Source organism: Oncorhynchus clarkii, chromosome 1 (assembly GCF_045791955.1).
Source record: "Oncorhynchus clarkii lewisi isolate Uvic-CL-2024 chromosome 1, UVic_Ocla_1.0, whole genome shotgun sequence".
NCBI lineage: Eukaryota > Metazoa > Chordata > Actinopteri > Salmoniformes > Salmonidae > Oncorhynchus > Oncorhynchus clarkii.
The window spans coordinates 19667001-19683710 of NC_092147.1; the positions used below are offsets into that span (position 1 = coordinate 19667001).

Genomic DNA, 16710 nt, shown 5'->3' on the forward strand with positions numbered 1-16710 from the left:
CATACACACACTCACACGCCCATACACACACTCACACGCCCATACACACACTCACACGCCCATACACACACTCACACGCCCATACACACACTCACACGCCCATACACACGCCCATACACACACTCACACGCCCATACACGCCCATACACACACTCACACGCCCATACACACACTCACACGTTCATACACACACTCACACGCCCATACACACACTCACACGCCCATACACACACTCACACGTCCATACACACACTCACACGTCCATACACACACTCACACGCCCATACACACACTCACACGCCCATTCACACACTCACACGCCCATACACACACTCACACGCCCATACACACACTCACACGCCCATACACATCACACATACACTCACACGTCCATACACACACTCACACGCCCATCACACATTCACACACTCACACGCCCATACACACACTCACACATACACACACTCACACGCCCATACACACACTCACACGCCCATACACACACTCACACGTTCATCATACACATACACTCACACGCTCACATACACACTCACACGCCCATACACACACTCACACGCCCATACACACACTCACACGCCCATCCATACACACACTCACACGCCCATACACACACTCACACGCCCATACACACACTCACACGCTCATACACACACTCACACGCTCATACACACACTCACACGTCCATACACACACTCACACGCCCATACACACACTCACACGTCCATGCACACACTGACATGTCCATGCACACACTGACACGCCCATACACACACTCACACGCCCATACACACACTCACACGTCCATACACACACTCACACGTCCATACACACACTCACAAGTCCATACACACACTCACACGCCCATACACACACTCACACGCCCATACACACACTCACACGCCCATACACACACTCACACGCCCATACACACACTCACACGCCCATGTCCATACACACACTCACACGCCCATACACACACTCACATGTCCATACACACACTCACACGCCCATACACACACTCACACGCCCATACACACACTCACACGCCCATACACACACTCACACGCCCATACACACACTCACACGCCCATACACACACTTGCATTCTCACCCACAAACATGAGCACGCACAGACACTCTGCTCAAACCCTACATTATCATGCACTTCAAACGTTGTATCTTTACTTGCACAGAAAGTCAAGAAAACATATAAAAACAACCTCAGAGATTGAAGTTAATTAGCATCAGACAGGCTTATCTTTATGGGAGAGATTTTGTCCTTTATACAGTGAATGACAAACAGCTAAAATGTTTGCTTTACTACTTTAGCATACAGTCCACATCAGTACTATCTTGCTTTCATAGCCAGAAAATAAAACAGTGAAATAAAACAGTGATGAGAGAGAGATTGAAAGAGCGAGAGGGAAGAGGGATGAAAGAAACAATGGAACGCGAGATGACTCCCATGCGCTCATTCCCTGACCTGTGAATGACCAGGATTCCTCTACACTGTGCAGAGAAATGGGAAAGGAATTGCTATTGAAGTATCCATCTCATTCCCCCACCAGGCTAGCATCACTGACCTCCACTACATGTGGGGCCACCTCGGCCTGAAATTCACACATTCAATCCCAGTAGAGCCCACTACATGAAAGCCTGTGGACAGGGAGGCAGAGGGAGGCTGGGATATAGCTCCAAACAGGCTCCTTTATCATCTGCTGCTTTGTGCAATAGAATGACAGACTCCTCAGGGCGTGGACCAATTTGACCAATCACGCTGCAGTCTAGCCTCAGAAAATGAGCCAGATCCCTCAGTGGTACAGTTTACACATGCACTCACATACACGTACATAGCACACAGGCATACACACACACAGATACACATACACATACACACACAAACACACCAGGCACGTGCACAGATAGGACTCAGCCAATGCCCAAGCACCTGCCCTTTTGCTCTCCTATGAAAAAGTGGATATAAATTTGTAATTGTATGAATTTAAGTCTCTTTTCATTTTAGTTGTAATTTTAAATGTTGCGAATTGCACATCAATCTAGCTAATTTCATAAGCGTTTGGATCTCACTAGATTCCCCTCCTCCGCCCTCCCACCCCAAGTGCGCACTCGCCTGACCTGATTGTTGCCACTGGCTGCGGGCGCAGGGCAGAAGACATGAATACTGGTAGGAGGATACATTACAGTTGGATCTGTCGTATGTGTCTCTCAACGACAGGGACAAAGAATGGGGCATTTCAACTGCATGTTACAGTTTTTTTTCGATTGCTAAACGACAGTGGACACAACTGGAGTCACATGTGCAAAACTCTAACTACAGTCGGCACAGCAGCAGTTCATGTGGACCAAACTCTAGTTCGTTTTTCATTGCTTGAACACAGTTTTCAAAACTCTACACACTTATCCCATGACTTTAACCACAACCTGCACAACACTGTGGATTTACAGCACTTTGTTCAAATGCTAACACACTACTGTCAAAACTGTGAACCACACATTCAAAACGGAATAGATTTCAGCCTTGTGCCTTTCAAACACTGCTGATTGCAATTTCAGCTGAAAGGCTAAGCAGGTGTCTTGTTTTAGACTTGTTAGTGAACACACACACATATTACAGTATATATAGGTAGAGCTCAGAAAGACTCATTTTGGAAATGGAACAAGGAAGATGGGTTCGTGGAGGGAGAAGGGTGGCAGGGAGAGGGCGGATGCGTGGAGGAAGACAAAGAATACAAAGAGCTGTTATTTCAAATGAAATAAGGGCTACACTTATAGACCATGTCGTGAACCATGGTCTCTCATTGAGAGAGGCAGGGTTGAGGGTGCAACCCAATCTGCAAAGATCCACAGTGGCATCTGTAATGCAAATTTTCCATCATGCAAACAGGTGAGAGTTACATCCTTATAGTAAATGAAAACATTACAGGAATTGTTTTTTGTTGTATTGCAATTATAGAATATTTACACAGATATATATTACAGTAAGTTTGACTGTAAAATATATTTTTACAACAGGACCCAAAGGCTGCCCCCAACAGGGGGAAGAGGAAAAATATTTTCAGATGCGCAGGAAAATGCTATTGTTGACATGGTTGTTGTCAACAATGCAATAAAACTGCGGGAGATTCAAGATAGAGTGCTGGCTGATAATGATATATTTGAAAATGTTAATTCTGTCAGCACAACAACTATTGCTCGAGTCCTAAAGAAACACCAAGTTACAATGAAACAGTTATACACTGTACCGTTCGAGAGAAACAGTGAACGGGTAAAAGAGCAAAGATACCAATATGTCCAGGTAAGACGTCTGAGGTTTCGTACACAGCTATACAAAATATTTACAGTAAAAAAAAAACACTAGCATTTCTACAGTAAAACTGTGCACTTACTGTTTTTCAGAGAGTAATGGAGGTGGAAGCACTGGAAAGACCACATTCATTTGTATTTATCGATGAAGCTGGATTTAACCTTGCCAAAACACGGCGCAGAGGAAGGAATGTTATAGGTCAAAGGGCCACTGTGGAGGTTCCAGGCCAAAGGGGGGGAAATATCACCATGTGTGCTGCAATGGCCAATGATGGTTTGCTTCTCAACACACCACTCATTGGCCCATACAACACAGAAAGGCTTATAGCTTTCCTAGAACAGCTCTATGCTCAGCTAGTGCCAGCAGAACAGGGGGAGCCAGTAAGAAACCCACAAGTTTTTGTCATAGTTTGCGATAACGTTGCTTTTCACCACTCTGCAGCTGTCACAGATTGGTTTGCAGCACATCACAGATTTATGGTTTTGTACCTGCCTGCATATTCACCCTTCCTCAACCCAACAGAGGAGTTTTCTCTGCCTGGAGGTGGAAAGTATTTGGTCACCACCCACATGACCAAATGTCTCTTTTGGAAGCCATGCGTGCCGGATGTGAGGACACGAGTCCAGAGGACTGCCAGGGATGGATAAGGCACTCCAGAAGGTTCTTCCCCAGATGCATGGCAAGAGAAAACATTAGATGTGATGTTGAAGAAAACCTGTGGCCTGATGCTAGAGAGAGGCAGGATTAGCCCCTCAATTATTTGTTCGAATTACAGTATGTACTTTTAGTTTCAACCTTTTTTTTCTCATTACTGTAATTCTGTAAATTACTACAGACTACTGAAGCAAACTGCTAATTTTCATTTACCTTAAAGAATTGTTATGTTCTAAAAAATGTAATAAATCATGTGAAAGAATGTCACTCTTTTCTTTGAAGAAAATATTACTTTGTATGAAGTCACTGAAATTGTTCAAACTGTAAAGATGAAAAGTTTGTATTTTCTGTATTGGTGTTTGATGCTAGTGTTTTTACTCTCAGTGTGTTCTGAGTGACAGTGTGTGTTATCTCAGTGAGGGTTGTGCATAGTGTTTGGCTGCACTGAGCGTGTTTTGAGCCATGTGTTAAGAGTTGTGTTGCTTGGAATGAGTTTTGCAGGTGATGTAAACTGTTTAGCTCAGGTGACTGTTGGTAGTGCAGACTATAGTTAGAGTTTTGCACATGTGACTCCAGTTGTGCCCACTGTCGTTTAGCAATCGAAAAAAACTGTAATAAAAGGCAGATGTCAGCAGGAAAACAAACTCAAATCAAGTAAAAACATGTTTGTTTCGACAGCTAGCTAGAATATTTCAACTACATCATAAGATGCTGTGATCAACTGATAGCCACTCTTTTCCCGATGTCAATCATCTTTTGTCATCTCTAGGCCTAGTAGTTATTGGCACCAACTTGTATTAAAATGTATGATGAGTGAGTGTGTTGTTTTATATAAATGTTGGCATTTTGTCTACGGGGCAGTTACGAAATATGAAAGTCTATAGAATTTTTTTATTTTGAGTATGGTCTGTGCACGTCCTTAACACGCACACACACACACACGCACGCACGCAGGCGCACGCACGCACGCAAACACACACGCACGCACGCAAACACACACACGCGCGCGCACACGCAAACACACACACGCACGCGCACGCACGCACGCACGCACACACACACACACACACACACACACACACACACACACACACACACACACACACACACACACACACACACACACACACACACACACACACACACACACACACACACACACACACACACACACACACTGTTTCCCTATACTGCTGCACTATACACTCCAGCTCAACTTCAGGACTTTGTAGCAGGAGTGTTTTCTTTCATTTGGGTTTTCTCTATCCTCTCCCAGGCTCTCTGTTAGCGCTCCTTCTCCTCCGAGGCAAGCCAGGCCAAACACAGAGAGGCTAGCTGCTAGCGTCTCTGGCGTTTGGGAGACGAATGGGTCACGTTGCCCAGAACTAATACACTTACTCTATGTTTACCAAACCATAACACACAACAGGAAGAGAGACCACATACTGACATAGATGTATATAGCTGTATGTAATTGAGTGATGCCCTTGTTGTATCACGGTATACTGTATACAACACTAATACAGTCCTATCTGTGCAGAGAATCTAGTAGACCTATATAGCAGATATCATCACCAGTGTGCAAATATGTCTATTTGTGGCTCAGCACTTAAGTCGGCCTGACATATCTCATGACTGGCTGACAGAGAGGATCAGTGCCTGAGCTCTAATTGGTGAGACAATTGACCATTCAATATGGGTCGAAAGCACAGGCGGAAAACCTCATCAAGGCTTAGACGACCCACAATCAGCACAGCCCTGAATTAATATGATATTTATTATGACCGGCCCAGTATCAATACGTTGTCATTTAATATATTAAGCACTTGGAGGAGTTAGTATTGGGACTGGTGTGCTCTGCAATGTAGCGTGACTTGCAATAAATGACTAAGCCCAGAGGATGACTCGGTTCGCTCCCAGAAGGACCAGCGGGTAATGGGTTTCTGTTTCAGAAGGAGGGATGGTTTTTTATGGCGTGTTAATTGATTGGCTGTGCGGAGGGACAGGGTCTCTTGAGCACCGAGTCAGGGGTCTCCATGGGACCAATAAAGTTCACTCATGGAAAGAGAAGAGAGAAAGAGAGGAGCTGTGGGTGGAAAAAAAACAAAGCCCTTGATGTCATAATCACCGTGAGAAAGCTACTGTCACACACAGGCATGCAGGCATGCACACAGATCCCCAAGCTCATGGGCACAAACCCACAGTGGCTATATCAGGTAATAATATCTGTGCTATTTTCACTGGGAGCCCATGGATTCTGGGTACAGTATGTGGGTGAGTGAATGAGGCTACTGGGCTTAATGCGGACATGATGCTCAGCTCACGCTGGCAGCATTGTGTAGACCTAGGTGAGCTAGAGCAGCACTGTAAAGCTAATGCTGAGAGCAGAGCGCCACTTCCCTCTACTCATTACTCTAATAGGCGATTATTAAAAACAGCAAGTGACCTGGAAAAATCTGATGATGTTTCTCAGCTCAGAGACTTTCATTTGGTAATTACTTTGATACTATTAGCTGATATGGCATAATATCCCCAGGCCGTTACACTGCAGCAGTGGGTGGATTCAACATAAACTACAGCTCAGAGCCCTCAAAGTAATACTAGCTGAATAGCACACTTTATTTTCTCATTATGCTTATTTGCTTTCATGAGCGGCTGGGTCAACGATCTGTTACTCGGTCCAGTTGGCATACGTTGTCCCGTTCCCCAGACCAGACATTTCCACAAAGTTAACAAACCCACTGGCTTATATAATGACTCTATTAGCAATGCCAGGTATAGGTACATTCAGGGTTGTGTTCATTATGCCACAAACACTTTAAAGCGTTTTGCTACGGAAAAGGAAAATTGCCATTTCTTATTTGACAAGTCCAGGTAGTCCCTCCCTGGTTGGATATGTTTTCTTCCATTTGGTGCCTAATGAACAGAACCTGTGTGTAATAGGTGTAACAGGGGTCAGAACTACCTGTGACCTCCAGGGGAACGGTGTCCTGTTCATCGTTGATGCCCACCACCACCTCACAGCGGAACATGCCCGAGTCACTGGAGCGCAGGGCGCTGAGTGCCATGCTGGCGTTGAAACGGTTGTCCTGGTAACCGGGCAGGGTGACACGCCCCTGGAACGCTTTCTTCACCTAAACCACGGAAAGACAGTACAGTTATGAACACAATTAAAACAAAGTTATGAAAGTTAAATGAGACAGCAATGAAAAATAAAAATGACATTCCACTCAATGGTTGCTGGCCCAATTATCACAGTTGGCAGCAGAAAAACAGTGAGTGTATTTTTCATTTTTATAGAAAGAAGAAAGGATTGTGCAGTAAGTATAGTTACAAGTTAAGTTGAATACACGTATTGGATGGATGGCCAACACACTCTTCATATAAAATTAGGGCTGGCATTGACTTTGTATAATTGTGTAACCGACGATTCTAGATGAAAGCAATTATGAAAATAAAAAATAACCTTCATAAACTGTAAAAAAAATACAAAAATAAAAAAACATTGGACAAACCTTACCCAAAAGCATCCAAGTAAAAGTAAGCCTGGTTAAATCTAACAGCTGATATAAGGAGAGATGCTCTAGACCCAAACTGTTCAGACCTATACCCATCCTGCCCTGCCTTTCCAAAGTCTTCGAAAGGCAAGTTAACAAACAGATCATTGACCATTTCGAATCCCACTGTGCCTTCTCTGCTGTGCAATCCGGTTTCCGAGCAGGTCACGGGTGCACCACTGCCACGCTCAAGGTTCTAAATGTTATCATAACCGCCACCGATAAAAGACAGTACTATGCAGCCGTCTTCATCGACCTGGCCAAGGCTTTCGACTCTGTCAATCACCGTATTCTTATCGGCAGACTCAACAGCCTTGGTTTCTCAAATGACTGTACAGTGTGTCAAATCGTAGGGCCTGTTGTCCGAACCTCTGGCAGTCTCTATGGGGGTACCACAGGGTTCAATTCTTGGGCCGACCCTTTTCTTTGTATATATCAATGATGTCACTCTTGCTGCTGGTGATTCTCTGATCCACCTCTACGTATACATCTGGCCCTTTGGACACTGTCTTAACAAACCTCCAAACGAGCTTCAACGCCTTACAACACTCTTTTCTTTCTACTGCTCTTAAACGGTAGTAAAACTAAATGTCTGCTCTTCAATTGATTGCTGCCCGCACCCGCCCGCCTGACTAGCATCACTACTCTGGATGGTTCTGACTTACAATATGTGTACAACTACAAATACCTAGGTGTCTGGCTAGACTGTGAACTCTCCTTCCAGACTCATATAAAGCATCTCCAATCCAAAATTAAATCTCAAATCAGCTTCCTATTTCGCAACAAAACCTCCTTCACTCATGTTGCCAAACATACCCTCTTAAAACTGACTATCCTACCGATCCTCGACTTTGGCGATGTCATTTACAAAATTGCATCCAACACTCTACTCAGCTAACTGGATGCAGTCTATCACAGTGCCATCTGTTTAGTCACCAAAGCCCCATATACCATCCACTACTGCGACCTGTATGCTCTTGGCGGCTGGCCCTCGCTACATATTCGTTGCCAGACCCACTGGCTCCAGGTCATCTATAAGTCTTTGTTAGGTAAAGCTCCGCATTATCTCAGCTCACTGGTCACCATAACAACACCCACCCATAGCATCTGCTCCAGCAGGTATATCTCACTGGTCATCCCCAAAGTCAACACCTCCTTTGGCCGCCTTTCCTTCCAGTTCTCTGCTGCCAATGACTGGAACGAATTGCAAAAATTGCTGAAGTTGGAGACGTACTGTATATCTCCCTTACTAACTTTAAGAATCAGCTATCTGAGCAGCTCACCAATCGCTGCAGCTGTACACAGCCCATCTGTAAATAGCCCATTCAACTACATACCTCATCCCCATATTGTTTTTATTTATTTACTTTTCTGCTCTTTTGCACACCAGTATGCACCTGCACATGACCATCTGATCATTTATCACTCCAGTGTTAATCTGCAAAATTTTAATTATTCGCCTACCTCCTCATGCCTTTTGTACACAATGTATATAGACTCTTTTTTTCTTTTTTTCTACTGTGTTATTGACTTGTTTACTGTTTACTCCATGTGTAACTCTGTGTTGTTGTCTGTTCATACTGCTATGCTTTATCTTGGCCAGGTCGCAGTTGTAAATGAGAACTTGTTCTCAACTAGCCTACCTGGTTAATTAAATAAAGGTGAAATTAATGAAATAAATACATGTACTTTTTTTGCTCTTTTGCACACCAGTATTTCTACTTGCACATCATCATCTGCAAATCTATCATTCGTGTTAATTTGCTAAATTGTAATTACTTCGCAACTTTGGCCTATTTATTGCCTTACCTCCTTACTCTATTTGCACACAATGTATATACATTTTTTTGTTTATTCCGTGTGTAACTCTGTGTAACTTTTTTGTTGCACTGCTTTGCTTTATCTTGGCCAGGTCGCAGTTGTAAATGAGAACTTGTTCTCAACTGGCCTACTTGGTTAAATAAAGTTGAAATTAAAAAAACATTTTAAAAGGAGAGGAGGCAAAACTAGCCAGTTTTCTAATCAAATCAAATCAAAATGTATTTGTCACATACACATGGTTAGCAGATGTTAATGCGAGTGTAGCGAAATGATTGTGCTTCTAGTTCCGACAATGCAGTAATAGCCAACGAGTAATCTAGCTAACAATTCCAAAACTACTACCTTATACACACAAGTGTAAAGGGATAAAGAATATGTACATAAAGATATATGAACGAGTGATGGTACAGAGCGGCATAGGCAAGATGCAGTAGATGGTATCGAGTACAGTATATACATATGAGATGAGTATGTAAACAAAGTGGCATAGTTTAAAGTGGCTAGTGATACATGTATTACAGTATATACGTATACATATGATATAAATAATGTAGGGTATGTAAACATTATATTAAGTAGCGTTGTTTAAAGTGGCTAGTGATATATTTTACATCAATTCCCATCAATTCCCATTATTAAAGTGGCTGGAGTTGAGTCAGTGTGTTGGCAGCAGCCACTCAATGTTAGTGGTGGCTGTTTAACAGTCTGATGGCCTTGAGATAGAAGCTGTTTTTCAGTCTCTCGGTCCCAGCTTTGATGCACCTGTACTGACCTCGCCTTCTGGATGATAGCGGGGTGAACAGGCAGTGGCTCGGGTGGTTGTTGTCCTTGATGATCTTTATGGCCTTCCTGTGACATCGGGTGGTGTAGGTGTCCTGGAGGGCAGGTAGTTTGCCCCCGGTGATGCGTTGTGCAGACCTCACTACCCTCTGGAGAGCCTTACGGTTGTGGGCGGAGCAGTTGCCGTACCAGGCGGTGATACAGCCCGACAGGATGCTCTTGATTGTGCATCTGTAGAAGTTTGTGAGTGCTTTTGGTGACAAGCCAAATTTCTTCAGCCTCCTGAGGTTGAAGAGGCGCTGCTGCGCCTTCTTCACGATACTATCTGTGTGGGTGGACCAATTCAGTTTGTCTGTGATGTGTACGCCAAGGAACTTAAAACTTACTACCCTCTCCACTACTGTTCCATCGATGTGGATAGGGGGGTGTTCCCTCTGCTGTTTCCTGAAGTCCACAATCATCTCCTTAGTTTTGTTGACGTTGAGTGTGAGGTTATTTTCCTGACACCACACTCCGAGGGCCCTCACCTTCTCCCTGTAGGCCGTCTCGTCGTTGTTGGTAATCAAGCCTACCACTGTTGTGTCGTCCGCAAACTTGATGATTGAGTTGGAGGCGTGCGTGGCCACGCAGTCGTGGGTGAACAGGGAGTACAGGAGAGGGCTCAGAACGCACCCTTGTGGGGCCCCAGTGTTGAGGATCAGCGGGGTGGAGATGTTGTTACCTACCCTCACCACCTGGGGGCGGCCCGTCAGGAAGTCCAGTACCCAGTTGCACAGGGCGGGGTTGAGACCCAGGGTCTCGAGCTTGATGACGAGTTTGGAGGGTACTATGGTGTTAAATGCTGAGCTGTAGTCGATGAACAGCATTCTCACATAGGTATTCCTCTTGTCCAGATGGGTTAGGGCAGTGTGCAGTGTGGTTGAGATTGCATTGTCTGTGGACCTATTTGGGCGGTAAGCAAATTGGAGTGGGTCTAGGGTGTCAGGTAGGGTGGAGGTGATATGGTCCTTGACTAGTCTCTCAAAGCACTTCATGATGACGGAAGTGAGTGCTACGGGCGGTAGTCGTTTAGCTCAATTACCTTAGCTTTCTTGGTAACAGGAACAATGGTGGCCCTCTTGAAGCATGTGGGAACAGCGGACTGGGAAAGGGATCGATTGAATATGTCCGTAAACACACCAGCCAGCTGGTCTGCGCATGCTCTGAGGGCGCGGCTGGGGATGCGAGCCTTGCGAGGGTTAACACGTTTAAATGTTTTACTCACCTAGGCTGCAGTGAAGGAGAGTCCGCATGTTTTGGTTGCGGACCGTGTCAGTGGCACTGTATTGTCCTCAAAGCGGGCAAAAAAGGAGCAAGGCATCCTGGTCCGTGACTGGGCTGGTTTTCTTTTTGTAATCCGTGATTGACTGTAGACCCTGCCACATACCTCTAGTGTCTGAGCCGTTGAATTGCGATTCTACTTTGTCTCTATACTGATGCTTAGCTTGTTTGATTGCCTTGCGGAGGGAATAGCTACACTGTTTGTATTCGGTCATGTTTCCGGTCACCTTGCCCTTATTAAAAGCAGTGGTTCGCGCTTTCAGTTTCACGCGAATGCTGCCATCAATCCACGGTTTCTGGTTTGGGAATGTTTTAATCGTTGCTATGGGAACGACATCTTCAACGCACGTTCTAATGAACTCGCTCACCGAATCAGCGTATTCGTCAATGTTGTTGTCTGACGCAATACGAAACATATCCCAGTCCACGTGATGGAAGCACGGCGCCGACAGAGATGGCCGCCTCGCTTCGCGTTCCTAGGAAACTACGCAGTTTTTAGTTTTTTTACGTGTTATTTCTTACATTGGTACCCCAGGTCATCTTAGGTTTCATTACATACAGTCGAGAAGAACTACTGAATATAAGAGCAGCGTCAACTCACCATCAGTACGACCAAGAATATGACTTTCCCGGAGCGGATCCTGTGTTCTGCCTTTCACCCAGGACAACGGAATGGATCCCAGCCTGAGACCCAAAACAACGACGTTGTAAAAGAGGCAAACGAAGCGGTCTGGTCAGGCTCCGGAGACGGGCACATCGCGCGCCACTCCCTAGCATACTACTCGCCAATGTCCAGTCTCTTGACAACAAGGTTGATGAAATCCGAGCAAGGGTAGCATTCCAGAGGGACATCAGGGACTGTAACGTTCTTTGCTTCACGGAAACATGGCTCACTCGAGAGACGCTATCGGAGTCGGTGCAGCCAGCTGGTTTCTCCACGCATCGCGCCGACAGAAACAAACATCTTTCTGGTAAGAAGAGGGGCGGGGGCGTATGCTTTATGGTTAACGAGACGTGGTGTGGTCACAACAACATACAGGAACTCAAGTCCTTCTGTTCACCTGATTTAGAATTCCTCACAATCAAATGTCGACCGCATTATCTACCAAGGGAATTCTATTCGATTATAATCGCAGCCGTATATATTCCCCCCCAAGCAGACACATCGATGGCTCTGAACAAACTTTATTTGTAGCTGGGGATTTTAACAAGGCTAATCTGAAAACAAGACTCCCTAAATTGTATCAGCATATCGATTGCGCAACCAGGGCTGGTAAAACCTTGGATCATTGCTATTCTAACTTCCGCGATGCACATAAGGCCCTCCCCCACCCTCCCTTCGGAAAAGCTGACCACGACTCCATTTTGTTGCTCCCTGCCTACAGACAGAAGCTAAAACAAGAAGCTCCCACTCTGAGGTCTGTTCAACGCTGGTCCGACCAATCTGATTCCACGCTCCAAGTTTCTTGAATGGACGAACAGCTGACTGAAGACAGGACGGCCGAATATTCAAAAAGATGACACGTGCGGTTGAGTCCGTTTACAACGTGCTGAAACTTTGTTGCTCATTGTTTCAGCAAGGTGATGTAGCAAACATGCTTAGGTTGCCTTGGCATTTGGCTGACAAATAACAGCCACCCAACATTTCATGACTGTCACAGCGCTATAAAACCACTGAATTCCATTTCGAAATATAAATCAAAACAATGTGACATTTTGTATTTCTTTCCATTTCCTCAATCTTTACCTTGACCACGTTGTCCTTGGCGACCAGGACAGACTGTTCCCTCTGCCGACCGTCGGCACCCCTCTGGCCCCACACCTTGGTCCACTTGATGCGGGGGGGCTCGTGGGTAGGGGTGGGGCGCAGGGTGAAGACACAGGGCAGCAGGACGCTGTTGGCCAGCTGCTCCCTCACCATCTGGTGTGTCACCTTCCTCATGTTCACCACTGGGTCTGACCACACAAGGCCTGAAGAGAGAGGAGGAGAAAGGGAGGATATAGAGGGAGAGAGGAAGAGAGCAGGAAGAGAGAAAGAGGAGATGGAGAGGAAGAGGGAGAGGAGAGGGAGAGGATGATTAGAGGAAAGGAGAGGAAGAGTAGAGGAAAGGAGTGGGAGAAGAGGAGAGGAAAGGAGAGGAGAGGATGAGTAGAGGAATGGAGAGGAAGAGCAGAGGAAAGGATGAGTAGAGAAAAGGAGAGAAGAGGAGAGGAGTGGGAGAGGGATAGGAGAGGAGAGGAAGAGGATGAGGAGAGGAGATGAGAAGGAAAGATTCCTAGTCAGAATATAGGTCTACAGAAGTATGACAATTGTTTCTGCAAAGTGAAAGTGAAAGAGTGGAAATGGAGGCTAGGAGTATTCCAGCATAATACAGTAGCTTTTCATCAACGTGTTATCAAGATCTAGATCAGCTGAATCAGGTGTGTGTTAGTACTGGGCTGGAAGGGGATCACTGATATACAATACTGATTGCTATTCTCTTTGGCATTGAGAGGGGTGGGGATTGATTCCTATGAATCTATTGGGAGATGTCATGGTTTCATCCTGTTGCTTGTTCAACAAGTCCCTCTATTCTTAAGTGTTGAAACAAGAGGATGGTCCCATTCTTTCTGATTGACTATTGGTCATTGATTTACTATGCCTTCGGAAAGAATTCAGACCCCTTGACTTTTTCAACACTTTGTTACATGGATTAAATAAATACAAAATCTTCAACAATCTACACACAATACCCCATAATGAAAAAATGAAAACAGTACCAGGCGGTGATACAGCCCGACAGGATGCTCTCGATTGTGCATCTGTAGAATGTGATTTTCTGGATTTTTTTTCTCATGTTGTCTGTCACAGTTGAAGTGTACCTATGATGAAAATTACAGGCCTCTCTCTCTTTTTAAGTGGGAGAACTTGCACAATTGGTGACTGACTAAATACTTTTTTGCCCCATTGTATACCTGCTGGAGCGCGTGCTACAGGTGGGTGCTGCTATGGTGACCAGCGAGCTGAGATAAGGGGGGACTTTACCTAGCAGGGTCTTGTAGATGACCTGGAGCCAGTGGGTTTGAGTATGAAGCGAGTGGCAGCCAACGAGAGCGTACAGTTGTGGGTAGTATATGGGGCTTTGGTGACAAAACAGATGGCACTGTGATAGACTGCATCCATTTTATTGAGTAGGGTATTGGAGGCTATTTTGTAAATAACATCGCCGAAGTCGAGGATTGGTAGGATGGTCAGTTTTACAAGGGTATGTTTGGCAGCATGAGTAACTTTGGATTGGAGATGTTTGATGTGAGTCTGGAATGAGAGTTCACAGTCTAGCCAGACACCTAGGTATTTGTAATTGTCCACATATTCTAAGTCAGAGCCATCCAGTGTAGTGAAGTTGGACAGGCAGACAGGTGCAGGCAGCGATCGGTTGAAGAGCATGCATTTAGTTTTACTTGTATTTAAGAGCAATTGGAAGGAGAGTTGTATGGCATTGAAGCTCACCTGGAGGGTTATTAACATAGTGTCCAAAGAGGGGCCAGAAGTATACAGAATGGTGTCGTCTGCGTAGAGGTGGATCAGAGACTCACCAGCAGCAAGAGCGACATCATTGATGTGTACAGAGAAGAGAGTCGGTCCAAGAATTGAACCCTGTGGCACACCCATAGAGATTGTCAGAGATTTGACACACTGAACTCTATCAGAGAAGTAGTTGGTAAACCAGGCGAGGTAATCTTTTGAGAAACCAAGGCTGTCGAGTCTGCCGATGAGGATGTGGTGATTGACGGAGTCGAAAGCCTTGGTCAGGTCAATGAATACGGCTGCACAGTATTGTTTCTTATCGATGGCGGTTAAGATATCGTTTAGGACCTTGAGCATGGCTGAGGTGCACCCATGACCAGCTCTGAAATCAGATTGCATAGCGGAGAAGGTATGGTGGGATTCGAAATGGTCGGTAATCTGTTTGTTGACTTGGCTTTCGAAGACCTTAGAAAGGCAGGGTAGGATAGATATAGGTCTGTAGCCGTTTGGGTCAAGAGTGTCCCCCCCTTTGAAGAGGGAGATGACCCCAGCTGCTTTCCAATCTTTGGGAATCTCAGACGACACGAAAGAGAGGTTGAACAGGGTACTAATAGGGGTGGCAACAATTTCGGCAGATCATTTTAGAAATAAAGGGTCCAGATTGTCTAGCCCGGCTGATTTGTAGGGGTCCATATTTTTGCAGCTCTTTCAGAACATCAGCTGACTGGATTAGGGAGAAGGAGAAATGGAGGAGGCTTGGGCAAGTAGCTGTGGGGGATGCAGTGCTGTTGACCGGGGTAGGGGTAGCCAGGTGGAAAGCATGGCCAGCCGTAGAAAAATGCTTCTTGAAATTCTCAATTATAGTGGATTTATCGGTGGTGACAGTGTTTCCTATCTTCAGTGCAGTGGGCAGCTGGGAGGAGGTGTTCTTATTCTCCATGGACTTTACAGTGTCCCAGAACTTTTTTGAGTTTGTGTTGCAGGAAGCTAATTTCTGCTTGAAAAAGCTAGCCTTGGCTTTTCTACCTGCTTGTGTATATTGGTTTCTAGCTTCCCTGAAAAGTTGCATATCACGGGGGCTGTTCGATGCTAATGCAGAACGCCATGTGTTGGTTAAGGGCAGTCAGGTCTGGAGAGAACCAAGGGCTATATCTGTTCCTGGTTCTAAATTTCTTGAATGGGGCATGCTTATTTCAGTTGGTGAGGAAGGCATTTAAAAAAAATAACCAGGCATCCTCTACTGATGGGATACAGGTACAAAATACAGTATATAAAATACAATAAATACAGGTATGCCAAGCTTGTAGCGTCATACCCAAGAAGACTCGAGGCTGTAATCACTGCCAAAGGTTCTTCAACAAAGTACTGAGTAAAGGGTCTGAATACTTACGCAAAGTTTTTAAAATGTTGATAAATTAGCAAATATTTCAAAAAGCCTGTTTTTGCTTTGTCATTATGAGGTATTGTGTGTAGATTGATGAGGGACAAAACTACTTAATACATTTTAGAATAAGGCTGTAATGTAACAAAATGTGCAAAAAGTCAAGGGGTCTGAATATTTTCCGTAGGCACTGTATCAGACAATTCCCCCCACACATACAGAGCGAACGCTACAGTACAGATTGGGGAGATAAAACTTTTTTCAAAAGCCATCAATCAAACTTTGTATGAAGTGAACAGTTTCATCTGTTCAAACCTGAAAGCCCGTCTCCATGATTGATTTT

At 45.0% G+C, this 16710-nt stretch overlaps 1 protein-coding gene across 1 annotated transcript in view; it reads right to left on the minus strand.

The window, feature by feature from the left end:
• LOC139415575 (neurocan core protein-like) overlaps window positions 1–16471 on the minus strand; it is a gene marked incomplete at its 5' end in the record, with an annotated part of 185225 nt that extends 168754 nt beyond the window's left edge. Inside the window, 3 exons of the mRNA XM_071163689.1 lie at window positions 6966–7134; window positions 13226–13461; window positions 16453–16471. Of these exons, the coding sequence (XP_071019790.1) occupies window positions 6966–7134; window positions 13226–13461; window positions 16453–16471 (424 nt within the window). The remainder of the gene's footprint in view (window positions 1–6965; window positions 7135–13225; window positions 13462–16452) is intronic.
• Window positions 16472–16710: the final 239 nt, after the last annotated feature.